At 38.4% G+C, this 27,919-nt stretch overlaps 1 protein-coding gene across 7 annotated transcripts in view; it reads left to right on the top strand.

The window, feature by feature from the left end:
- PTPRM (protein tyrosine phosphatase receptor type M) overlaps positions 1–27,919 on the top strand; it is a 485,902-nt gene that overhangs the window by 191,938 nt on the left and 266,045 nt on the right. For all 7 annotated transcript variants that reach the window (XM_061994840.1, XM_061994837.1, XM_061994836.1 and 4 more), the window contains exon 7: positions 9,153–9,446. In XM_061994840.1, the coding sequence (XP_061850824.1) occupies positions 9,153–9,446 (294 nt within the window). The remainder of the gene's footprint in view (positions 1–9,152; positions 9,447–27,919) is intronic.

The following is a 27,919-nucleotide window of genomic DNA, read 5'->3' as shown; positions in this document are numbered from 1 at the left end:
ATGAGATGAGGAGGCGTTGATGGGAGAGGGAGAAACTTTAGCTTTGGGTTAGACTAGGGAACAACAGGCCAGCAGTAGAAGATGTAAGAGAGCCATAATGAATAAGAAACCATTTTCCAAAAGCAAGAATAAGAAGTTAGTGGATGTGTTTGAGAGAAATAAGAAAAGACATGGAAAAGGGGGTTGTAAATAACCGGTGTATGAAGATAAAAAAACAAACCAAACTGTACTATGAAAACATAGATGACCTATTTGCATGCACAGATGAGGAAAGAAACAAAAAGAGTGGGTGAAAAATTATATTATTTCAGTCCAAGCACAAAAAGGCAATATAAGGGGTAAATGTAAATGTATAAAAATCAGCAAAGAAAGAATATGTGGACTATGAACCCCAATAGCAGTGATGAATATCTTTCAGACCTAACATCAGCAAAAATCAAAGAACAAAGACTATCTGAGGAGACATGTGGAAGACTGACTACATCAGTGAGAGGAGGTACAGGAAGCTGGAGAATTTAGTTAGGTGGGTTTTTTTCAATGTCTTTGATTTAGGGTGTTTTAATAGAGCTCCTTTTGTGTTGGCGTAGATGAAATTATGAAGCATATCATTACAGCATTTGTGCTTACCAAGATTCTTTCAGAAAATTTGCACTGGGCACTGTGAACAAGTAGATAGCCCTAGGTTGTAATCCCATTAACTACTTGTAGAGTGGCAAAGTAATTATGGTAATCCCCATTTTGCCTGTATTTGAGCTTTTATGAGACCACCTGCAGGTCATTCCTTCTGACCTAAAAAGACTCATTTTAGACATTGTGCTGTAAAACCTTAAATGACTATACTGAAATAGAAGCATTAGGGTCTAATTAGTAAATAGGCTTTCTTACTGATGGCATATAATTAAGAAATTGTGTTTCCTAATTTTTCAGCACCTTTTTTTCAACGTTAGGTAGGAGAATTAAAAAATAATGGATTGATTTCAGTGCAGCTATGTCTTTTTTAAAAAATCCATTAGCATCAACGAATCATGAAAAAATGTACCTTTACCTATATTGCATATAATTCTTAGTATACTTGGGAATTACTGATGGCTTAATAATAGTATGTATAGAAACAGTGGTGTAATTACTCCTTACTCCTTGCTGCAAACAATGAATCTAAATCTCTTCTCATTTACATTGATGTAACTAAGCTGACTTAAGAGGAATTTTCCTGGAATTACGTTGCTAGGATGACAGGAAAGTCAAACCTAGCATTTATAAGTTAAAGAGAATTGGTTCTTCACATTCAGTTCTTCACACTTCCTCTGTTCTGCTTCATTCTGGTTACTAAACTTGTAACTCAAGTTGCAGATAAGTAAATCTTGCACTAGAGTTGGGATTTTTTTAAAACAACTTTGCTCTTTAATAGTAGTGGGTTACAGCTCTGTACTACATTCATTCTCCTTACTGTAGACATAATTTCACTGTATAAGAACTTATTTAAGTAAATTCCAGTCACTTACATAAACCTCTGTAAGGTTTGTAGTGCTGTTGTGGTGTGACGCTGTGTGGCACTGAAGACCAGGTACCAAAACTTTTGAAATCAGTGGAAGAGACGCTAATATCAGGTGCAGCAAACCAAACCTGAAATCACAAAGGAATGGGAATGAAATCTTTAAGATGAGAGACATGTAAGAAACTGACAAATATTAGATTCAGGGGTTTTTTTTCTTACCTGAGCAGATATGGTTACAGCAAGGTTCAATGGCTGTGGAGAGAGAGAAAAAAGAAGAAAAAAAGTCAAAAAGGAATTAAAGAGCTCTCAGATAATCCTATGTTACCACGTTAAAGAACTGTAAACATGAATATTGTCTAGCTAATGAGCAAAAAGCCTGTGTGGTGGCTTAGCCAGATGTCCACCAAGTCATAAAATCACTCCCCCTCTTAAAATGGACAGGAGAGAAAGAGAAATATAATGAGCAGTTTGTGAATTGAGATAAGGACGAAGAGATCGCTCAGCAATTAGCATCACAGGTAAAACAGACTCAACTTGGGTAGAAAAAGGTTTGATTTATTACAGGAACAATAAGAACAAGGAGATGAAAAATAAAATTGAATCTTAAACCTTCCCCCGCCCCTCCCACTTCCCGGAACTCTCCTCCCTTCCCCCTAGAAGCACAGGGGATGGGGGATGGGAGTTGTGGTCCATTAATTACAGATGGACTTTGCCACTGCTTCTCAGGGGGAGGCCTCCTCACACTTAGCACTGCTACACTGTGGGGTCCCTCCCATGGGAGACAGTCCCTTATGAACTTCTCCAGTGTGATTCCTTCCCATGGGCCTCCCACGGGGGCAGCTCCTCACACCCTGCCCCAACGTGAGTCATCCACTGGGAGAACAGTCCTTCAGGTACTGACTGCTCCAGCCTGAGTCCCTCACAGGATCACAAGTCCTGACAGCAAACCTGCTCTGGTGTGGGCTCCTCTCTCCCCACAGACTCCCAGGTCCTGCCAGGAACTTGCTTCAGAGTGAGCTTCCCTCGGAGTCACAGACTCCTTCAGACATCCACCCACTCTGGCATGGGCTCCTCCACAGGCTGTAAGTGAATCTCTGCTTCCTGGTGGCCTCCAAGGACTGCAGAGGCACAGCTGCATCACCATGGTCCTCACCACTGGTCACAGGGGAATCTTTCTTCCATGGGCCTAAGCACCCTCCTCCCCTCCTTCTCCACTGACCTTGGAGATGTTTTCACATTCTCACTCCCTGTTGCTGCTGCAGTTTAGCAACTGCACAACAACTTCTTCTCAAATACATTATTCACAGAGGCATTACCTCAGTCACTAATTGGCCAGGCCTTGGTCAGCTGTGGGGTCCAGCTTAGAATTGACTGGCATTAGCCCTGTCAGCTACAGGGGAAGCTTCTGGCAGCTCTTTGTTTAAAGAAGCCACCCCTGTAGTCCCCCTGCTACCAAAAAACCTGACCCAAGCAAAAGCACTACAGCCTGTCAGTGAACAATTACTCTGCCCTTAAGAAGAAAAAAAAAGTGATTATAAAAAAGCCCACCAAACAAAAACTTGTTTGTGTTATCTTATAGGCCTTTTAGAGGATGATAAAATGAAGTATTGATTGACCTATTTAAATATATCCTGAAGGGAAGGTTTTCAATTTATGTGAATGTTTGTTCTGATAGGAAAGACTGAAAAGACAACTGCCTTGTCATTGCGTATGCTCAAACTACACAGTATCCTCATCAAAATTTGTCAGAGAATTGGATTGAAATGTCACTTTATCTAATGGGAGACATGAAATTGGCCTTGTCAGATCACCCACTTATTGTAAAACCAGCAGTTCGTATCTAATAGGTGACATAAAAGTAGTCAAACATTGAGCAAAAGGAAAATAGTAGGGTGGAATTGATTAAATGTATTTGTTGAAGTAAATTAGACTTCTACCTACAGTTTCTAGGTTGAATTTTTCTAATAGTGGGCAGATTCAACGCAGATTAGATTTAGGAAAACAGAATGAGCCTGTCTGAGCAGACATAAGATTATTACAGAGTTCAAACTGCTTATTGAGTTCAAACAAGGTAAACTTAGGTGTCAAATTGATTAAAAGGAGTTTTGTTAGATTTTTAAGTGAGGCCGTAGAAAGGTGGCCATCTGTAATGATAGCAGCTTAATTGTCTGCATCTTTCCAAATGGAAGATTCAACACTGGGAACAGAACCAAACCTTTTCTGGACCTCAAGAGCAAAGAATTTATTCTGGAGGACAAAATCACTTTGAGATCAAGACACAGTAAAAAAATAATAGCAATTGTTTATCTGTAGTATTAATTTTCTTGTACATTAAATATACACAAGTACTTAACATCTATTTTCTCCCTCTGCCAACTAATTTTTCGTACTGAATCCATTGGTCTGTCAGTGCTTTTTTACAAAAAGTTCTGGTATTGGGACTTGTTTTTATGGCTCTCTGATGACTTCTATCATGAGGTCCTGCTTTCAGATGCTCATATTTTGTCAAACTGACTTCAGGCTGATATTTTCCAGTGTGGGTGTGTGCCTCAGCCTGAAGGTTTTGAGAAAATTTTTATCCAAAGCAGTTAAGATAGTTCAGCCTTTTTAGCAAACTTGCCATAGGAAAGTGCCAAGGACTCCAGGCTTTGAAGCAGAAACTTTTTCAAGAGAGTAATAGTTAAGCCAAGAATAATATTCCTGTGCAAATTTGTTTTCAGGTAATAGTCAATTTACAAGCTACTAAATAAACCCCACTGAGACCCCTATTCTGATACATACAGTGAAGAATTCTGAGTTAAACTCTCAAATTCCCCACAGATTCTAAATACAGTAAATGGAATTGAAATGCAAGCGCTGATCTGAGCTGCTCTGAGACAGATTGATTCCAGGCACAGGAATCAAAACCTGTGAGTTTACCATTCCTGTGCTTTTAGTATACAGCCCTCTACCTCACTGAGCCCTTCTACTGCACGGGTAAAATGCTGAGATGCATGATGGGGATAGTGAGGGGTGAAATAGGAAGAAGCTGCATACTTGGAAGAGGTTGCTAGTGTTGGGACTCAAAAGGTTTGGTGAAGTGGGAGGTGTTTTGAAGTGAGAGTGGGGCAGTAAGTTCAAATTGTGACTACATAAGCACTAAAAACTAGGCAGAAAGATGACAAATTGGAAGATAAAAATATACACATACATACAGGCACATACAAAAAAAGTATGTGTGTATATACATACGTATGTATGTATGTAGGGGGATGAGGTTGTGGGCCAAGGGCAGTGGAAAAGGTAACTGTCTGGAAAGAGGAACTGTGTCATGCAAGAAGGGAGAGGAAAAGCAGATGCTAGACTGGAGGGCAGGCAGAGGAGCAGGCACAGAGCTTGTGGATACAGCCTGAGGTAAAAAAAAACCCCAAACCTGGAGTGGAATTTAGGATGTGTTGAATGTGGGGGTGATAACCATAATGTGAGAAAAAAGTGAGCAAAGCTGAGAATTAGGTGTATTTTGACTGCTTAGGTAAGCAGACGAGGATGAAGTAAGAGCAGTGCAGGCTGAGGTGCCACTGGCAGATAGTTGATGAGTCAGGAGTGGGCAAGTCAGAGGAACTGAGTTTGGGAGTAACCATGTTTGGGGAAGGGAACAGTTTGTGCCTAGTTAGGGATGGGTGGTAACAGTAATACTACTACTACTGCTACTACAGGGTTTAGCAGGATATCTGCTAATGTTTCAAAGTCATTGACATGTCTTTTGTTATCAATGGGGTTATTTGTTGCAGTTCATCCATTAAATGCATCAAACTGGTATTTCTCTCCATTGTTTCAACCGGGATGGAATAATTTGCATGCTTAAAAGATAAGCGCAATAATATATGTCTATGTCTAAAAAAAAGAAATAGAACAGAAAATGGAAGTAAATTTTCTTAAAGCTGTTTACTTGATTTCCAGATTATAAAATTTTAATGATTTGATTAGTTTCATAATAATTAAGACTTTACTAATGTGGACGTAGCATCAGAGATAATTGATACCTTATTTTTGTCACTTCACCTGCCCATGATGTGCTGAACAGTATCACATGGGAATATCATGACATTGTCTTTTTAACAGTTACTATTTAGTTCAAAATTAAAGCTTGCAGGATAAATGTTTGTTACCTGTTACCCCGCAAGTGTAGCATGACTCTATTCTCTGACCCCAAAAGAAAAATTCAAAAATGTTATTGTTACTACTGAAGTAGAATTTTTTTTCATTTTTCAAGTTAGCCATTCTGAGCCACAGAGCAGAACTGTCTATTTTTTGTATTCTGTAGCTCACTTAAGTCTCAGAGATTTACATTATCTCCACTAGCATATGTGTATGCTGCCTTTCCCCGTCTCTATTCAAATTTTAAAAGAGCCAGAAAACATAAAGATGTTAGGATCTTGTAGAAAATGTTTGGAAATTCTGTGTAATTCCGAGTACAAAGCAGTGCAAATAAGAGTTGCCCATTTCAAGTATGTTTCCAATGAATATAGAAGTGCATAAGAATAAATAGTTTATATGCATACATGGCTAAACTTGTTTTTATCCTCAACATAAGAAAAGAGTTGCTCCTTGTCATAAAGGCTTTGTCTTTTTCTCGTATTTACTGTAAAGGATCCATTTACACAGGGTGACATTAGAACATCTCCTTAAAGCTTTCTGTTATCTGCAGACCTCTGGCTTTGTAAAGTTGCCTCTGTTTTCATTCTAAAAGGGATTATGCCCATTGCCACTTGTCACAGAATTCAAGAAGAGGTCTCCTGTCTGTCCAAAATCTAAAAAGCATTACATTTGAAATTATAGATAAACTTACCTCCTTTTTTTGAGCGAATATTCTGTTTTAAAAATCTGTCTTTAAAAATTTTACAGTACTGAATGTCTTTGTTTGCTTGTTTCAAGAGAGATCTATGAGGAGCAAAGCTCCTCTTTAAGCTAAGACATTGTACTAAGTAGCCACTGCAACAAATTTGTTTCTGCAATTAGTTGCAATTCTTTCCTTGAATTTACACAGCTGTAAAAATCTCAGGTCTATTTTGCCATTTTTAAAAAGGTGTTAATCAGAAAATAATTTGCATGATAATTATTTGACACTACCCCAGTGGCCACGAGTAAAAGTGCTCTTAGTGAGAGGTGGTGGTGGTGCTGCAGTCTGATACCCGATTAAGTGATTCAAACTACTCAATATCCTAAAAAAGTTAAATCTTTCTGCCTATAGAAGGAATAAATGAATAAATCAGAAAAACAACTTTCATACTTCAGTCATGAAATCAGCTCATTATATTTGGTAGTACACTGTCTGTATTAAAGTGACTGCATAACTCTGGCTCTCATGTTTTTAACCATTCACTTTAATAATGAGCATCATATTTGTAATTAAAGGTTCATTTTATGTAACCTTGACCTCTGGTAAGATGACTACTTTTAGTATTAAACTACATTACTAGTATTAAATTGCAGTATGTGTAGGCTTTACTGAAATAATGCAACTTGCATTAACCTTTTGCACTGTGGTCACAACAGAATGAAAAATATGCCCAGGGGGACAGAAAGACAATAAAATACTGTCTATTTCAAGTACTTGTAATAGGTGGAATGAATTGGTGTAACCACTAACCTTAGTGACCTAACTCCTGAGTTCGCATTTTGAATGGCACTTCAACAGCCTTTAGCAGCATTTGAAACTTGAAAGTAATTAACTGTTCTTTCAGCATGGCTAAGTAAATGCCTTAGGATGCTCTATAAAAGTTCCATTTCATGTCTTGGTTCACAAAACAGCCTAATGATTTAAATTGATGCTAAATCATTTTGAGTCAAGTCAGAACTGTTTCCAGACATGCTATCGCTGTATGAAGCCGTAGTTTATATACTGCAGGAACAATAATTTTGGTAAAACTGCAGTTTGTATCTAACCAAAAGATGACATCAGTCTGCTATATATTGCTGCTGACATGTAACAGTGCTTTTCCTGGTGATCTGAGAAGGTAAATAATGTTACTTTCTTTATGTACTGTAAACTACCTCAATATATCGATTTGGTTTTACATCTGTGTCAATAAGTAACAGTTAGTAAGACATCTTTGGAGACATGTTGGCCACTGTATCACGTTCTTCATGACAGTAATCAATTGGTATGTTTAAGATTAAAATATATTGTGCAGATGCCCACATTTGCTCTTTTGTGATGTTATATTTCAGCAATTGCTAACAAATTACACAGATTTAAGCCTATGTATAAGAGTGCAGTGCTAATTAAAAACACTATCCATCTGAGGCATAGCTAATCTTCAGTGTACTTAGTGCTCTGTGAGTTGAGTACCCTTTCTGTAAACGAAAAACAGTAGCACAGTGTAGGATAATTACATATTTGTTAAAATAGCAATTCTGCTACTTTGCAGGAAATATTAACACTTATTTCTAGAATCCCCTTATCCCTTGTGCTTCATTCTTTACATTCTTTCCTTTAACTATGAGTTTGAAGTCTTTGAGAAAGTGATAAAATATATGAATTCAGCTTTTCTGTTTGGCTACTTATATCTCAATACATTGGGAAATGGTTAGCAGAAGATATATCTGAATATACAGCTTAGGGAACAGAGATTTTCTACACTCATTACATACTCTGTGTAGACTTAAGAAGGTGGCATTGTTTGCTCATAGATATGTTAAGAATATTGGATCAAATAGTGCCTTATTACAGCAGCCTGTTTTTATTCTACTGGAATATCTTTAACCAATGGGAAGGCAAATTTTATGCAGATGTGATGCATGAAGCTGCAGAGTAAATTCCTGGTTAATCAACATGAAAAAATGAATGTTATTTACCTTTAAAAAGAGATAATGACTGCAAATTATTTCTGCCATCTACTTTGAAATGAGATGTCCATCACATAACAAATAAAGTCATTTAAAACATTTACTTTTAAAAATCTTTAGAATGCAAGCTGTCAAGGGTTCATGTTTGCTTTGTGAGACAGAGTAGTGCTTCTGTGTGGTAGTGCAAATAAGCCATTACATGAAACAGTCAGTCTCATAGTAAAGATTCCAGAATTCCCCTAGCTCTCATTTAGAAGCTCTTTCTGTTTAAACAGGATGTAGGACTCGAAAAAATACTACATTTATTCTGCTCACACCGTAGTCTGAAAATCTGAAGGCTGAGTAGTAGAGACTGTGATAAATACTGAATTAAAAAATAATCCTGATTTCTTGCAGAAATCACTGTTCTGGCTATGTCTAAAGATAGACTACAATATTGATTTTAGCTTAAAAATGATAGTTTTGAGGAGTATTTATATTTGCTTTCAATAAGAACTGTATTTTTATAAGAAAGCCTGAGATCATCTTACTTTTTATATTGGAAGTTAAAAGTTGTAGCGTCTAGTGAGCAGAATTCTAATTACACACAGTTTGAAGTAATATGGTATAAAATAAAGTCTTCATGTTAAAATCTCCAAATGCATCAGCAAAAGAGGATGGACATTGCATTTTACTGGAAATAAGTTAATCCGGACTGATGATTTCTTTGTAGCCATATCTTTACACAATCTTTTTCTCTAGTATAATACAAAACTAATTGCTTATTTGAATATTTTAGAGGAAGAAAGAATGCCAGTATAATCATTGCTGCCTTTTTATTGTGCTTCAGAGCCACCAGTTCCCATCGCTCCACCTCAGCTGTCCTCAGTCGGCGCAACTTACTTGTGGATACAGTTGAATGCCAATTCCATCAATGGCGATGGACCCATTATTCAAAGGGAAGTTGAATATCGAACTTCAAGTGGAAGCTGGTATGACATACAACCTGTGGACTCCACAAGCTATAAGATTGGTCACCTAGATCCTGACACAGAATATGAAATCAGTGTATTACTTACAAGACCAGGTGAAGGAGGAACCGGATCTCCTGGCCCAGCTCTCAAAACAAGAACAAAATGTGCTGGTAAGTACTCAAAAGTAATTGGAAAGTTGTAAGCAGCTTTCTAGGGTTGAAAACTTCAGCTCTTTCGCTAGTAGTTTTTTACTGTCTGCCTTAAACCAGCCAACTGCAGCAATTAAGACTGAATGCTTTTAAGTATAAATTGTTAGCATTTGCCGGCTACGATGACCTTGAAACCAGCCTTCTATGCAACTATAGATTGTAGATGAAATCATGCCTCTGCGTGCCTTAAAATGGTCAGTTTTCACTATAAGGTATGCATTGATCCAATGTATGTTTGGGTTTCAGGTTGGCTGATGGGATTTCCCCCTCCTCCCGTTTTTTGTGTAGCATTACAAGCTTGAGAAAACTTTTGTTTATTTTTGGATAAGGTTTTTTATCCTTTTTTCAGTCTAAATTGTATCAATCTTAAAAGTAAAGTGGAAAGAAATCTTGTGTAACAGCAGCAGAATGCACTGTTAAGTCTCAATTAGCAGGCGAGGTTTAGAACTGCTTTTTTGATAGCATCTCTTTTCATTAAATGAGATAGTGTGACTTGTGGTCTTGGCTCTTGTTTTGAATGTTATAATTAATAGTGCTGACCTCTGAGAGGTACAAAGTAGACCCATTATACAAAAGCAGTTGTACAGTAATTTTCAGGAAGAGTGACAGTGAGATTAATTTGGGATTCAGCTGCACAGAAAATAAAATACAGTGATTGAGATTTTTTTTTATCATTAATATTTCCCTCCAGTATTTTGAACCTTCTTTCTGCAGCTGTAAAGTTGGTGGTTGATAGGCAGAAGTGTACCTGAAGAAAATGAGACTAAGCAAATGGTATTAGTTTATTAATCCTAATCTTTTCAGGAACAGTGTGGTGTTATTTGTCTTTTTAACAGGAAAAACGCATACTTCAGCAGAAATAATGACATATTTCCATTGCATACAAAAGTAAAGTTACTTTTTGAAAAGTCATCTGGCCACCTGTCAGTGGCTAAATGGCATTTCAGTTGAATTGATTCGTGTGATATCAAACACAGAATGCAATACAGTTGCAGTCAGAATCCCAGAGTTATGTTTTGAAGATACAAGCACATGCACGTACTAACTCTGATATCTTTCTGTTTTTTGGGTTTTTTTTCTTCCTGTCATTACTGGTAAAAGTATTTAATGAAAAATACCAAAGTGCAGTACATATGAGTTGTAATAATAGTTTAGTATTTAGCATTGATAAGATTTTAATTTCTAGACTAAGATAACTGGCTTAGTCAAAAGCAGGGAATAAAAATTAGAGTTCCCTTCAGGAGGGTTTCTGAGTCACTATGCCTTTCATAATGTAAATTTATCTGTCTAGGCAAGGTAAATAAATATGGGTTTAATACTCAAGTACTTCCATTGTTTTAAAATTAAAACAGGTTTTTTTCTAGTTTGGTCATCTGCTTATATGATTAGGTAACATGACATTGAGTACTGTGTAGGTAAGCCAATCCACACTAAAGGGTTGGAGAGTGTGGTGGGCTGACACCAGCCAGCAACCATATAGCCACACAGCCACTCACTCAGACAGCTCTGGTGTGGGACAGGGAGAAAATAAAAGGAAAGCAAAAAGAATCATGGATGAAGGGGAAAACAGTTTAATAGATGAAACAAAAGCTGCACTCGCAAACCAAGTGAAATAAGAAATTTATTCACTATTTCCCATAGGCAAGTAGATGTTTAGCCACTTTATAGGAAGAAAGCCAAGGCACAGTTAATGGTTACTAAAGAAGACAAATGCCATAACAATGAATATCCCTTCTTCCTCTCATTTCTTTGAATTTTGATTGCTGACCATGACATCATACCATATAGAATATTCCTTTGGTCAGGTGGAGTCAGCTGTCCCCACAATGTCCACTCCCAACCTCTTGTCCACTTCCAGTCTACTCACTGGGGTGGGCAGATTAGGAAAAAGAGAAAGCTTTGAGGCTGATCTATTACAAACTTTATTTTAGTCACAAATCCAGAACACAGTGCCATCCAGGGTACTACGAAGGCAATTAGCTCCATTCCAGACAGACTCAGTAGAGAGAGAAATCCAGAATTTTAGTTATATTTTAAAACTTTATATGGTTCTTGGTTTTTGCAGTGGTGTGTACTGTTGAGTATTAAAACATGCATTCAGTCTCATAAACCACCATGTAGTGGAAGTATTTTATGACCTGGTAACATCTTGTAATACATCAGCATCATTTGTGTTTCCATTAAGCTAAACTGTAACCCTCTTAAATTAAAAGCAGAAAGTGATAGTTGACGGGAAAATTCAAATTGAGTGACGATATTAAGTCTGTCTCTACAAATTGGCTTTTTAATAGCAGAAGATTCTGCTTTGAAGGTGTAGTGGTTGTTGGTTAACTGTTAGCAAGTGACATGCTAATAACTGGCCCAAGGGCTTAAAAAGAGATGCTGATAAACTAATGACAGTATAATTAAGCTGGGTAGGAGTGAAATAATGCCAGTCTCCCAAGCATACCATAGAATTAATAAAACAGGAGTCTTTAAAAGAAGAGTCATTGCACCTTTTTAATTACTGTGATAATTGTATGCTGCTTGCCTGTTCCCTGGGGATCTAGTGAACCACTTGGAGACTTGAAGCAGTATGCTAGACATTCAATAATCTTAATAGTTCTCCAAAGCAATTGAAATATGTTTTCATTTTAGCAAAATGAGATTTCAGAGGCTTGTAATAGACAAGTCTTATCTGTAACTTTAGTAAATAAAAGCATCTATAATTAGAATGAAAAGAAAAAAAAAATATCTCTCCAGACTTGATTGCCTCGCCCTCTGTGGAGCAGTTGCATACTTCCTGAAGTGCTTTGCTTCCTTTTGATGAGAAGTAATGTAAGTGCTCTTTCAGTGTAATGTTCAGGAAGACTGAGGAATTACATTCAAGTCTGGAATAGATTTAGCCTAGAACATGGAGTTCAGGTTTGAAAAAGGGGAGTTTAATGGATTTTGGCCATTGTGAGCCACATTTGAGTCATACTTAGAAAAAAAGATTGTTCTTGTTTCAAGGTTTGAAATTGAGGCCTCTCTAGATTGTTTGGAATTTAAATCACAAGTTTCTGTGCTCAAAGCTCCTTCTTCCCACAGTTGTTTTATATGCTGTTATGAACCTAGAAGAATGCTACCATTTAAAGTGAAAGGGCAGCAGGGGAAAATGGGAAGAAAATTCATGGAGTCATAGAATGGTAGGGATTGGAAGGGACCTTTAGAGATCTTCTAGTCCAACTGCCCTGCCAAAGCAGGTCCACCTAGATCAGGTCGCATAGGAATGTGTCCAGGCGGGTTTTGAGGAGGTACATGACACAACATTTTCATTTTATAGTATATTGCAAATTACTCTGATGTACATGTTCACTTGGTAAAATTATAAAATTAGAATTCCAGGGTAGTCTCTCACAATTAGAGTTAGTTATTTAGGGACAGAGTTTCAGAGTGCTTCACACTTCAGTACCATTATCTGAGGAACAAGACTGTTACAGTTGGTGTGAGACTTACAGTGCTAACTATCACTATAAGAGACCTCAACCACATAGCCATTGCTAGCAGATAAACAGCTGCACAAATATTTGAACCAAAGCAATAATCTATGAAATCACAGAACCACAGTGGCTTTGCCATATATCATATAGTAAGATTGAAGATCTGGGAATCAATAGTTATAAAAAACCCCTGTTGTCCCTTACTGAAGTAGATTGATAATCCTCTGGTGCCTGAAAAAGTCCAAAATCAAATCTCAAAATCTGACCCAAAACCAGTAGAACTGTCTGTAGTAAAACCTAAGTAGAAATGTTGAAGCATTATTAAGGTAGATTATGTTTTATAGTTTTCTCTTATCCATATCAATATTTCAGTGGGTAGAATTATTTATTTCAGGTACTTTGTGACATGTATTGCATGATAAAAGTCTTGATGCAGTATGTGTTGCTTTACTTGGATGGTGAGACAGTGCCCCAGTTGAAACAGTCTCCTGGAAAATCCAGAACTGCTGAATCAGAGAACTGTAGAATACTTTGAATCATAGAATCGTAGAATAGTTTGAATTGGAAGGGACCTTAAAGGTCATCTAATTACTGTTCCTCTGCCATGGACAGGGACACCTTCCACAAGACAAGGTTGCTCAAAGCCCCATCTAGCCTGGCCTTTGAACACTTCCAGGGATGGGGCAGCCATAACCTCTCTGTGCAACCTGTTTTAGTGCCTCACCACTCTCACAGTGAAGAACTTCTTCCTGATATAATCTAAATCTACCCTCTTTCAGTTGGAAGCCATTACCCCTTGTCCTATCACTACAGGCCCTTGCAGAAAGTCTCTCCCCAGCTTTCCTATAGGCCCATTTTAGGTACTGCTATTAGGTCTCCCCAGAACCTTCTCTTCTCCAGGCTGAACAACCCCAACTCTCTCAGCCTGTCTTCGTAGGAGAGGTGCTTCAGCCCTCTGATCATCTTCATGGCCCTCCTCTGGACTTACTCCAACAGATCCATGTCCTTCTTACTTTGATGGCCCCAAAGGTGAATGAAGAATTCCAGACAGAGTCTCACAATTGCAGAGTAGAGGATGGGAATCACCTATTGACCTGCTGGCCATACTTCTTTTAATGCAGTCAAGGATACAACTGGCTTTCTGAGCTACACGGGCATATTGCTGGCTCTTCATCAGTTTTTCATCCACCAGTACCTCCAAGTCCTTCTCCACAGCCTATGCTCAATGCACTCCTCACCTAGCCTGTATTTGTGCTTGGGATTGTCCCAACCTATGTGCAGGACCTTGCACTTGGCCTTACTAAATGATCTCTTGCATTTTTTTTTTTTTTATTACTCTATTGAGAAACTTTAGTTCTAAACAATGTTCCTTGGATGTGCTTGTGAAAAGATACAATTTAAAGCCAGTTACCTTAGGAAGAAAAAGGAAAATAAAATCCTCTCTCCTGTTAAGGGAGGGGATTCTTAATGCCTTCTAAGGAAGATTGTTGGTTTTTTCTCATCATGTTTCTTTTTTCACTGTGACATTTGGAATAATCCTAAGAAATTAGCATGTTTTCCTTTCCTGAAATAGAAAACTCTGTTGGAGTTTCAGAAAATAAAAAGTAAATATAAAGACTGCATCACGGTTTTAGCCCCAGCTGGCAACTAAGCACCACATAGCCACTCGCTCAGTCACCCCCAGTGGGTTGGGGGAGAGAATCAGAAGAGTAAAAGTGAGAAAACTTGTCAGTTGAGATAAAGACAGTTTAATAGGTAAAGCAAAAGCTGCCTGTGCAAGCAAAGCAAAACAAGGTATTCATTCACCACTTCCCATTGGCAAAAGGTGTTCAGCCATCTCCAGGAAACCAGTGCTCCATCATGCATAACAGCTACTTGGGAAGACAAATGCCATCACTCTGAACATCTTCCCCTTCCTCCTCCTTTCCCCAGCTCTATATGTGATAGAAGTGTGATGTCCTATGGGGTGGAATATTCCTTGACTCAGTTCGGATCAGCTGTCCTGGCCATGCTCCCTCCCAGCTTCTTGTGCACCCCCAGACCACTGACTGGCAGGGCAGGAAGAGAAGCAGAAAAGGCCTTGATGCTGTGTAAGCACTGCTCAGCAATAACCAAAACATTCCTGTGTTAGCAATGTTCTTTTCAGCAAATGCAAAACATAGCTCCATAGTAGCTACTGTGAAGAAAATTAATTATATCCCAGACAAAACCAGCACAGATTGACATGAAGGAAACTTTTGATAGATTGTCCCTGCATTGTGGGGTGTTTTTTAACTGCTCTGTACTAAGACACAATTATTGATCTGCCCTATTTGCAAAAGCAATCACTAACAATTTAAACAATAATTTTCCAGATTACAAGTTCACATGTTCCTCATACAAGGAAGTAACAGGAACATTTTCATTAACATAGTTCATTTTGCTCTCTCTTCTACCTTTCACCTGAGCTGGTCTGGAAGAAAGCTATTACTCCCAGTACAACTGAAGACGTGTTACAGTCTGAAATAACAGAGCAGAGAAACTCTTTAAAACCCTACCCTTAAAGATTATTCTTTTTCATTTTTTTCATTTTGCTCATTGCTTTGGCTTCAGCTGAGCAATTTTCTAATATTTCAGAATTACTTCTCTAGTTCTCTGCTGTCCACTGGCATCCACTGGCATTGGGAAGAAATCTGCATGTGCCAAAACCCTTACTGATAGAATGAGTATCTTCTTCCCTCTGATCAACTAAGACCTCATCTTCTGTTACCAGATAATGAAAATGATCATACATGGACCAGAGCAACAATCCTATTTATACTTGGGAATATTAACTAAGTTTACTGTTTTCTGCTTTTCATTGCGAAAAGGGGTCCCTAACCTAAAAGTCATTTGAAAACCTATATGGAAATACAGTATTCACATAGCAACATAGGTTCTCTTTGTTGAGTATTGTAACCCAGTTCAAAACCAAAGTATAAAAGTCTTCATCTTCCCTGTCTATCCATTTCAGATATTCCCTGCAAATCATATTTTACTGTCACACACTTTAACTGCAACAGGTTGCAACAGAAAAAAGTATCTTTAGCAGGTGGTACAGGCCAGCAACCACCTTTAACCCTGTATGCAAAGTCAACTTGCTCAAGTATGCTAGATGGTACTCCATGCTACCACTTTCCTCCTGCCCCATGACATGGAGCACTTTCCAGGATGTACCCCCTATTTTCCACCCTTCCGTCTTCTTTTGTCATTAATTCTGTCATTAGTTTGGGTCTTTTGACCCTTTTGTCTCAAGAGGGAGGAACATTTTGTCACTGTGAATTAAGTTCTTCCTCCTTGTTGCTATACTTCGGGGGACTGCCTGTGAACAAGTTCAGGTTTCTTAGGTATACAACAAAGTCTTGACGTTGCTTAGTTTTGTGGTCATAAGAAAAGGTCACCTTTTCTGAAGCCGTGCTGCAGGTTCTTTTTTATGGCTGTTTCTCAGGACTTAGTAGTTTTACCGAAAGTTTGAACCAAGGTTGTGCAGCTGTGTTCTACCAGAGGTAGACCTCAGATCACAGACACTTGAACCCTGAGGAGGAGGGTTGCAGATGTTGCACCATTTCATTTTCCATGGAAAATTTCAATGGTATTTCTAAGGTCACCATTCCAAACCTGAAACTGTAATAAAGTAGTAGGAAGCTGTGTTGATTTATCACAACTGGAAGTTCATAGTGGACTTACATTTCAAGTATGGTTTTATTGCAAAAGTAAGTTACAGCTTTAATAGAAATTTGAAATGAAGAATACCTACAATATCGTCTTTTCTCCTAATGCCGTTCTGAAATTCCCTGGAACAACTGATCTTGTTAACCATTTCCAGGCACACAAAGGACAAAAGCATCATCAAGACAAGTCAACATGCATTCAAAAAGGGCAAGTCACATTTGAGGAACTTGATAGCCTTCTGCTATGAAAAGGTTTTATAGATGAAGGGAGAGCAGTGGTGGTATTCAAAACCTGTCTGGACATGGTACTGAGCAACCTGCTGTATTTAGCTTTGGTTGAGCAAGGATGGGGTATGTGGGATAGACCAGATGGACTAGACTATTCCTACCTCAACCATTCTATGACTCTGTCAAAGTTTGGAAGGAGGAGCTGTCACTATGGTGTCTATTAAATTCTCTGGGATTCTGTTTTTAAAAGCAGGGATATACCATGATATCTCCACCATGTTCATGTCCTTCCCTGAGACTGTATGAACAGCAAAGTACAGCATGACTTTTTATCACAGAGTTTCAATTCCATCATGTCCTTCTGGATGCTTCTTCAGATTTGTGGTTACCAATGATAAGGAAAAAGAAGCATTTTCTTTTACAAAATGGAACATTATCTACCCTTTCATCCCAAGTATGTCTTTTCAGTGCAGTGGAAATCACAGGTCAGTTCTCCATTCAGTGAATCTTCAGCCTGTGCACACAAACATTTTTCCCAACATCAGCAACCAAGCAAGCTGATGTTATGTAGAAATTACTAATTCCTGAACTTTTGTGTCTTCATGGGTCCCTAAATACTTCAATGTTGGTTCAGTTATGGCAACAAGGTCATTAGAGAAACAGAACATTTTCTCTCCCCACCACTTGAGAGGAAGGATAGGAAGAGAACAGGAAAAAGCCTGCAAAGATCTAGATCTATTGGCCCTTTGACATAGGTTCTAGAGTGTATAAGTAATGTAGACATACTCTAGTGTCTATTTGTTCTGTTCAGAACAATTGAACATCCACAGTTCCATGGATGCTCTCGATCTATCCTGTCAGAAATATTAATACTGTAGGTTTAAAAGAATAGATTGGTACTCTATTATTAAAAGCAATTAGAAATACAGAAGAGGGAATGCTTTGGGTATAGGTGCCTTCCCAGTGAAGTTTAACAGGATCACATAATCTCAAGGGCTGGAAGGGACCTCAAAAGATTATCCAGTCCAACCCCTCTGCCAGAGCAGAACCACCTAGAGTAAGTCACACAGGAACTCCTCCACATGGATTTTGAATGTCTCCAGAGAAGGAGACTCAGCAACCCATCTGAGCAGCCTGTTCCAGTGCTCTGTCATCCTCACAGTGAAGAAATTCGTCCTTGTATTTCTTTGGAACCTCTTATATGCCAGCTTAAACCCATTGCCCCTTGTCCTATCATTGGACATCATTGAGAAGAGCCTGGCTCCATCCTCCTGACACTGACCTTTTACATATTTGTAAACATTAATGAGGTCACCCCTCAATCTCTCTTCTCCAGGCTAAAGAGCCCCAGCTCCCTCAGCCTTTCATCATAAGGGAGATGCTCCACTCCCTTCATCATCTTGGTGGCCCTGCGCTGAACTCTCTCCAACATCTCCCTGTCCTTGAACCAAGGGGCCCTGAACTGGACACAATATTCCAGATGTGGTCTCACAAGGGCAGAGTAGAGGGAGAGGAGAACCTCTCTTGACCTACTGCCCACAGCTCTTCTAATACAGCCCAGGATGCCATTGGCCTTCTTGGCCACAAGGGCAAATTGCTGGCTCATGGTCATCCTGCTGTCCACCAGGACCCCCAGGTCACTTTCCCCTACACTCCTCTAACAGTTCATTCCCCAACCTGTACCTTGAGTTTATCCTAAACAACTTTCTGCTGAGACCTTTTTCCCTCTTCTAAGGGCAATTTTCACATGAGTTATTCCAGTTTTCACATCCACTTATGCTATACCGCCTTCCAGCTATAGGCAAACTTCATTATTAATAATGCTGATCCGTGGACAAAAACATTAGCAAACAAGATGGGAAAGGATTACTTTTCCCCTGACTGAGTCAATTGAGGTCTTATCCAAAAGCAGAGCAAAATCTTTTACACATTTGAAAATGGTCATAGTGTATTTACTTCTCCAATTTATGTCTAAATGTCATGGGTTTGGGCCATTTAGGAACAAAGGAACACGATCAACTTAAGTAACAAGGACTTTTGGAATGCATTAAGGATAGGACGGGCTCTTATGATCCTAGGCAAAATACAAGACTAAGCTTGGGGAAGAAAACAAATTAATTTAATAAACCACCAATCAAAAACATAAAAAACAGAAAACAACACAGAGTGGTACAAGGATAAAGAGCACAACCCGCCCTTTGAGACCTTCCCCCTACTCCTCCCCCCTTTCAAGGCTCAGAGCCCTGATCCCCATGTCTATCTCCTTTCCCCCTGAACAGCTCAGGGGGGCAGGGAATGAGGGTTTCAGTTCTGTTCCTGATGGCTTCTGCTTCTTGTCTCTCCTCGAGGCAGGTACACTCCTTGCCAGTCCTCCCTGCTCCAGTGCAGAGTCCCTCACACACACAGCAACCCTGCACGGGTCGCTCCAATGTGTGTTCATCCCAAAGACTGCAGCTCCTCTATGCCTCTTTTGTGGGTCTGCTCTGCGTCTCACAGACTCTCCAGCACGGCCTGTGCATGGCCACTTCCTCACACAATCTCCTACCCGTCCGGGCACACTCACACAGAGCTGCTGGTGGCTCTTATTCCTGCCATTGCCCTCCATAAGTTGCAGGGACACACCCTGTGTTCTCGCCAAGGGGTCTTCGGTCCAGTGCTCCTCCTTCCTTCTTCCTTCTCTGACTGTGGGGTACACACGGGGGCCTCAATCTTGTACCACTCCTGCACTTCCTCTTCTGGCTGCAGATTTCCCTCCTTAAATAGTGATGGCAGCGGCACCAGATTGGCCTGGCCAGGCTGGAAGTTGGTCTACTTCAGAGCCAGGCAACATTTTAGGAACTACTTACTAGGACAGCACTGTAGCTCCTTCCCGCTGTTCCCAAGCCAAAAACATCTCCACACAAACCCATGGCCCTAAAAGAAAAAATAGTTGTACGTGCTGAAGAGAGTTATTGTGTGTTTTTCCATCAATCAAGTTCTATTTTCCTTCATATATATGGATGAATGTATTACACCCATGATCAAAGGGGATTAAGGCTCTAAAGAATGCATTTTGTTGCTGAGTGAACTTCTGAGCCATCTGTTTTAGTAGCCAGGAAAATAAGATGACCCATAGACAATGAAAGCCTAATTTGTGAAAGATTTGTCTACTGAATATCATAGAATCATAGAATATCAGCACTTAATGATGGTAGTCCCATTTTCCCTTGTGATAGATCTGCACGAGGCAAGAGGCAGCACTCAATTAACCAGGAGTCTGCTATCAAATGCAGTATTTGATGTTAGACAGCCCTGAGCTTCCTGAATGAGGGCACTAGTTTGTCTCTCTCTTGTCTTCTGGAATTAAAGTGTGTTAAGACTGTATCAAACACGCTTACATTTTAAACGAGTTATTTGGATGAAATGTGCCAACGGTTTTTAATGTTACTGAGAAATGGAAATGGATGTTTAGACAGTCACATTCCTCTTTGGTTTGAGACTGTTAGACCATCTGTTATCTTGCCCAGCAGCTTCGACTAGTTGTAAAAATGCATAACTACAAAATTCTACTGGAGCTTCCATGAAACATGAAACATTGAGGAATCATGTAGAAATACTAAGATACTTCAGTTTTTAATGTTTTAGTTTTCCTTTAGAAAAAAATGGTTATAAAAAAAGTAAAATCAAAAGTTTGCAGAATGCATAGTACATTAATTGTACCCCACATCCAAGGAAAATTTACAATGAGAGCACTCAGGTGCATCAGGGTTGTTTTTCACTAAATGGGAGGCATTTTGCCTTTTAAAAGCTGGTATGTTTTTTTTTACAAATATAGAATTGTATACAGAATCCAAGACATCCTCCTAAGGGTTCCTAGGAAGAAGAGCTGGTGCTGAGGTCTGGCTTTTCTGGTACTGCTTTTGGTCAAAAAGTAGAACTGCAAATATATAGCCTAGACGATAGACTAGAAAAAAAATCTCTCTTTCTCTTCCAAGTGCTAGGTAAATGTATTGCTGTAAGAAGATAATGCTGTCCAGAGATCTTTAATAAACAGCAAGTGCACATTATGTTTCTGTTTACAACTACAGAAAAATAAAGTTGAGACAAAGTGTAAGACCTTCATTTCTATACATTAAAAAGAATACTTTTGTTTAGTGTTGTGTTTTTGCCCAGCCAGCAATGAAGCACAACAGTCTCTCTCTCAGTGCCCCACATCCACCCCCATAATCATTAGGATGGCAGAGGCCCCAGCAAGACCGGAGGAAAAAAGATAATCAGGATTGTTGTGGATTGAGACAACGGCAGGGAGGGCTCGCTGCGAATTACAGTTCCGGGCAAAACAGACTCCAGTACTCGACTTAGAGAGGAAAGTAGGAAAGATCATTTTACTAGCTACAAGAAACAGAACAGAACAAAACATAAAAAGAGAGCAGGATAATGAGAAAATTACAACCAGCACTTTAAGATCTCCCTCCCTCATCCCTCCTTTCTTCCCAGGCCCAGCTCACTGCTCCCGATATCTCTACCTCCTCCCTTCTCAACAGCTCAGAGGGGCAGGGAATGGGGGATGTGGTCAGTCTCTCACAGATGGGCTCTGCTGCTTCTGTCTTCTCAGATGAGGATGGCTCCTGGCATTTTTCCCCTGCTCCAAGTATGGGATCCCTCCCATGGAACACAGTCCTTAATGAACTTCTCTGGTGTGGGTTGTTCCCAGCAGCTGTGGCTTCTGCCAATACAGGGTCCCTCACATAGGACATCCTTAGTGAATATCTCTGGTGTGGGTTCTTCCCCACAGTTGCAGTTTCTGCAGATACTGGGTCCCTCCCTCGGGCCATGGCCTCTACTGGGCATAATTTTAATTAGCTTCTTTGACATGGGTTCCTCCCCACAGTTACAGCTTCTGTGAATATTGGGTCCCTCATATGAGACACGGTCTCCTCTGGCCATAGTCACTGACCCTGGCACGGGGTCTTTAATGAAGTGAGTCACTGCCCATGCTGCAGGGTCTTTAGCAAAATGAGTCATTGCCCCTGATGCGGGGTCTTTAACAAAATGCAAACAAATCTCAGCTTCACCAGTCCTCTCCACAAGATTCAGAGGAGGCTCTGCTCCAGCAGAGCCTCCTCCTCTCTTTCCTCACTGGCCTTGGTATCCACATGGTTGTTTCTCTTCCCACTCTTTGCACCACCACTAGCTGGAAAAAGAAGACAGAAGAAAGAACAGGAAGAGCCCTCCTTTTTTGGCTTCTTAAAAAGTGATTGTGGATTTGTCTAATTGTCTCACCCCCAGAAGTGGGTCTGGCTCAGAGCTGGGGAGGGTTTTGAGCAACTTCTTCCAGGAGACATCTTTACAGCCCCTTCCCCCTTACCAGAAACAGCTGTCATGTCAAACCATGACATTTGGTAATCCATCTAACTACAGCTAAGTTTGTTGGTTGAGGGCCATCCTTGTGGAACTCAGATACTTTCAGACTCTTATAGGCCAGAAATATTTGAGGGAGAGAAGCTACTCTACATTCTTTCTTGATACCCTGTACCTACATGGTAAGATGGATTCTAGCTCAAAGCAAATAAAATGTATGACTGTGAAGACATCGAGAAAACAAATACTTGCTTAAATATCTAAAAGTATATAAGAAAGAAAGTTGCAAACTGATATGCATAGAATTATCATGAAGTACTGTATTGAAAGAAAAAAACTGAAATGAAAATAAGACTGCCAATGAAGTTAATGATGTAGGGCTCTTGCATTTCATTACTTATGTTTTCACCCATAGTATGATCTTTTCTAGAATGAAAAATATGACCAACCATCTAAAATACTTTTAACAACTGTGTTTTCAAATTTATACTTCTGATGTCTGCATTTAGCTCTCTTTCAGTATATACCATCTTTTGAGCACCCTCTTTATTATTTTAAATATGTTAAAAAACAAGTTCTCTATTTACTTCATGCTTCTTCGTTTTGTTAAGCACAATCTAGTTCTTGGTAAAGAAAGAAGAGAGTTTTCTTTTGGAAAAGAGAGGGTTCAGTTTTATCTTTTAATTTGTGATTCAGAACTTTCAAAAAGCTCTCTCTAGGCATTTTGATCCAGAAATTTTGCAGTAGAAAACAATGTTTATAGTGGACCGTTGTCTTTCAGTATTATATGTATGGGAAGTATATGCTCGTAAAGTAGAAAAGCAGTGTTTACTCGTGACACACAGAGAGTTTTTTCATTTCTAAAATTTAGTTCTTTGGAAATAAAAATCAAACTGACAGGTGCTCTTTGTTTTGTCTGTTTCTGCAGATGTTTTCTTTGCAATTAGCTTAAATAAAAAGAAATTCAATAATTTACTTAATTACTGTTGTACAGTATTGAATTTGAGAGGATGACCCAATGTGTAACTGGCATGTTTGGCCAAGTAAATAAAAAATAGAACTTTTAATGACCTGAGCATAATTACAGATGACTTTGGAATGACAACTGGCAAAAAATTGTACTATAATTAAATTTCCATTATAAAAGTTTCATCTTTTTTTGTCTGACATGTAAGGCTAGATTGTGAAGAGTATTCATTTATAAGAGGAAAAATTAGAGAGCTATAATTTATAATTCAGGATAATCAATGAAAGCATTTCTTTTGTCAAAAAACCTTTCAGTGACGAATAGCATTGCATTGTTAGTTGTTTTAAAAAGAAACTAAAATTATTCTTTTTTTCACTGGCTGTAAAAGGAAATGAAAAATTCTGGTGGTTGAATCAAGTCTTGCAGTAATTCAGAGCAATATTATGCAGATAGAGTTTCTGAGTCTGTTTTTCTTACCATTAACTTTGTCTCAGTCTATATCTGTTCATGTAGACATAAGGTCTTTCTAAGGCCATGCTATCAAGATTCTGTTTAGTCTTGAACAGAGTTGTTCCTAGTACATGAGATAACATACTCTGATTTTCAAACTTTGCAATTATTGGCTGAGATGAACCCTCTACTTTCTGATACTGGGGTCTTAAAGAAAATGAATAAAAGAATATAAGGCTACCCTATTCATTTCTATGTAATCTTTCAAAGGGAGCTGCAGTAAAGATTAATATCTGTAGAAGTTTTGGCACTAGATTTTCAAAGGCAACTGTAAAGCTCAAAATCACTCTCACTTAATTTACAGAGGGTGATACTTCTTCCATACACTCATTTGAACCATGTATTCACAGAAGTATTTTGTGTGCTTTTGTTATCGATATTAATTAGAAAAAACTACACTAATTGTGCGCTGATTCCTGTTCCTAGCCTGTATTTTCATTATTTAAACAGAATATATATACCGTTCATCTCAAAATATGATTATGACATTGTTCTCTTGACTAAATAAAAATGCCCTTTGCCTTACCTATGAATATGTTAAAACCCTGAATCTATTCCTTCTCTGTTAACATCACAGAGTGGTTTGGCATGCATCTTCCAAAGCGAATATATTTTATTTTGTGTTACAGTTACACAATCTCTGCTAAGCAGTTAATAAACAGTATTGTACTGAGTTCCTAAAACAACCAATGTGAGGTTATTTTCATAAAGATAATTGTCAGAGATTGTTTTCTGAAATTCAAAGTGATAATTTACTGCTGTATGGGATACCAGTTTACTGTTAGTCTTTTGACTTACAGAGCATTGCTTATGAAAGCAGTCAGTGTTAATATCTTAAAATGTCAGAAAAGTACTCTTCTGCAACCATTTTCATGCTCTGCAGTAGCTGCTTCCTGGATGTTACTGCAAGCTGCTGAGGCCAGTTTTTATATCTCTCTTTTTGTTTTGGTTTTGTTTTGTTTAATCTCTGCAAACTGATTTATGCATTGATTATTAAAGTTATTTGCAAATAGATAACATCTTAAGGTTGTTTTCTGCATTTGGAGCTTTATAGATGCACTGTTCTCCAGTAGACTGAGGTAGGTTTTTGAGTATTCTCCAGCAGATTGAGTAGGTTTGAGGTTTTTTCCTTTAAATGGAAAGGTTTCAGTTGTCTTCTATTATTGAAGTTTTACGTGGCATCGCTCTAGATGTCCTCTGTAACAACTGTAGTCTAATATCACTTGATTTGACAAGCTGAAATGCTGAAATGGCAGGACAACACAGTATTCTGCCTTTCCAGTGTCTTAAAGAGGCATGAAGAAGAAAAAGGTGACCCTCAGAGAATTCTGTGAATATGTGTATGTCACAGATTGGCAGAAACATTTAATTATTTCTTCACAGGGGGTAGCTCAGTATCTTGATCAAAAATGGGCACATGTAGTACATAAGAGCAACTAATTGGAGCTAATCTTTATTAAGTTCTTAAATCATACATAAATGGTTACTTATTTTTCAGATTTACAATGCATAAATTTAGATTTATTTTTTATGAGCCGAAGGTAAGCGTTTTTTTTGTACAAGATTATTTCTAGCCCAAAGGAGATGATGAAGCTATTAAGTGATGGTAGAAAGACATGTAACGTTGGATAAACTAATTTTAAACTCAGAAAAAGCTGAACTATGCTAAAATTTTCTAGTATGATAAAACAGGAAGAGTGGTCATTTTAGTCTAAATTGTTTCTATTTGGTGAAGCTACACAATCAATTGGTAAGCGACTGATGACAAAATATGTGTGACAGCTATGTGTACTGGTATCTGTAGGCATATACTTGTGCTATTTCTCAACCAAAACACTAAATTTAACGTTACCAAATGAATTCAGAAGATATTTAGTTGCTTTACTTCAACATGCAGAGACCGATGCACAGCTAAAATAAAATACATTTAATATTATTTAAAGTAGTAATGAATATCTTTGCTTTTATTCAGTATGAAATGTTCAAGAATATATGTGTGCTACTCAAATACTGTTTTTAAAGAAAAATGAAGTAATGTCATTTGTCTTGGGTAGTACAAAATTGACCATGAATTCAAACCAGAATTTGGTCATGCTGTAGTAAAACTATGGGATACATGTTGTAGAAGAAAAATAATTTTTGGCTATTTTAAATTTCCATGGATGGCAGAAAGTAATTTGTACTGTTTCAGAGGAAGGCCTAAACAGTGTTGCAATAGTATTAGAGGTCGAGAGTATGACTGGAGTAACTTTTTACTGGTGAAAAATAGAAGCTGAAAAGTGCTGAAATTCAGGATTGCTCTAGAATGAGGCAGCCTGCAGGAAGATACAGAAGCTGTCATGGGTCAGTAAGCCTTTACAGAGCTTAAGACTTGCAAAAGCTGACATTCTTTTACAGCCATATCCCAATTCTTCATACAGAGAAACAAAAAGGACAAGAAGAACAGCTTTTTCAGATGGATGGGTGAGCAGAACTGGATGTGGAATCAGTCTCCTCTAGAGGGGGAAAGGGGGGAAAGCTTGTTTCAGGTATAGATTCTATATGAAGATCAGGAGACCCTTGAGTACTTTGCTTTGGCAGAAGTTGAACCTTTGCTCTGGTTGAAGCCCATTAATCCAGTCCAACCTGAAGCCGCTTTTTTTTGTTGTTGTTGTTCTGATTTCTAGCATTTTTTGTTTGCCTGTATCCATGGAGAAAATCTCTTCCCTCCTTCTTATTAACCTTTTTATTTCATTCCTCATGTTTGACACCAGTTTTGGATAGCATTTCATGTATAAGCTCTATTATAAAATAGGTTATGCTGGCATAATCCAGAAAAGCAAAGTTGATAAAGCAATAATTCAAACAACAGTAGATTTTTTTTTTTAAAACTAATAGTGGTCTGTCACTGAAAAAGCAATTCAGAGGCAAGTCTGTGATATTTCTCAGGAGTAATCAGAGAAGCAAATAAAGCATTATTTTCCAGATACTAATAAGTAATTTGATTATGCTGTATAATTGTATTGCCATCATACTGTTATTCTAAGTCACTTTATTTGGGGGAAAGTAAATATAAGCCAGTGAGACTAGACTAATTTTGCCTTCTGTGATGAAACTTGGAAAGGTTTTGTCAATATTATTGCAATAAGCTTTCTGCTGACTTTGCCTCGGAAGTGCTGTGAGTAATCTGAGGAAATACTGTGGTTCCTAGACAGTTTAGTGCCTATGGAAACAAGAAATGTTAGTCTCATAAACTTACTTTCTAAGAGTCAGCACAAGTATGTATTGCTAACTGAGAATTACCTCCAGCTTTTACAAATGCTATCAGGAACTGTGTTTGTGATGCTCAGCACATATCTTCAGTAACTTATATACTCAACATGGAAAGACAGGCTTTGCAAGAGGCTGATTCAGAGCAGGATCCAGTGTTCTTCTTAATCTCTTAAAATGCTTTTTTTAAAATTAATCTTTCACATTCCACACTTCCACCAATGTTAAAATGTTTTTAGGGAGACTAACCTCCTGCATCTTTGTAAATACTCACAAGTCTCTTAGGGGACAAAGATAAAAACTTTTAGGATGAAGGTAACACGTACTGCTTCTATAAAATATGTAAAGGCCTGCCTGGGCTGCTGACTCACTGATAGTTTCAGTCCTAATATCCATTGTTGAAGGACTAAAAGCAATTATAAGACTTCCTTCATACATAAGTAGTATCTGGAAGGAAAAATCTCTCATTTTAGCCACAGCCTCTCCAAATCTGATGAGAAAGATGGGAGAAGGCACTTGAACAAGACTGTAGGGGACTGAAAAAGTGACACAATGGAAGTAGAAACATAGCCATGACAGACCTGCCCCTTCCCTACTGAAATGCACACTAAGTTCAGTAGGTTTATATCACAGATGCATGGTTTTTTAAAAAACATGTTGTGAATGTTTCTAAAATTATTCTTAGGCTGCTTCTTCATGTTGTTTCTTCTTCTTGTGACTGCTTGTCTTATCAGTAATCTTTTCTTTATTCTTCTTCCTCTGCTGCATGTTGACAACACCTCTCTTTATATCATGGCATTTAGGATCACATTACACTTAAGTTCCACTGAAGTAAATATGCATGTCTGAAAGAATGTGGTAAATTTTGTGGTATTCCATTTTACTCTCTTTGCTGTGGTAAGACTGAATGGAGTGAAAATACTAAAATATGTCTTGTTTTAAAGATGCAGACTGTATATTTGCTTTAATGTCCTGTCCACTAGAAGTGGA

This window comes from Colius striatus, chromosome 4 (genome assembly GCF_028858725.1).
Source record: "Colius striatus isolate bColStr4 chromosome 4, bColStr4.1.hap1, whole genome shotgun sequence".
Lineage (NCBI taxonomy): Eukaryota > Metazoa > Chordata > Aves > Coliiformes > Coliidae > Colius > Colius striatus.
This window is presented reverse-complemented; position numbering and strand designations above follow the sequence as displayed.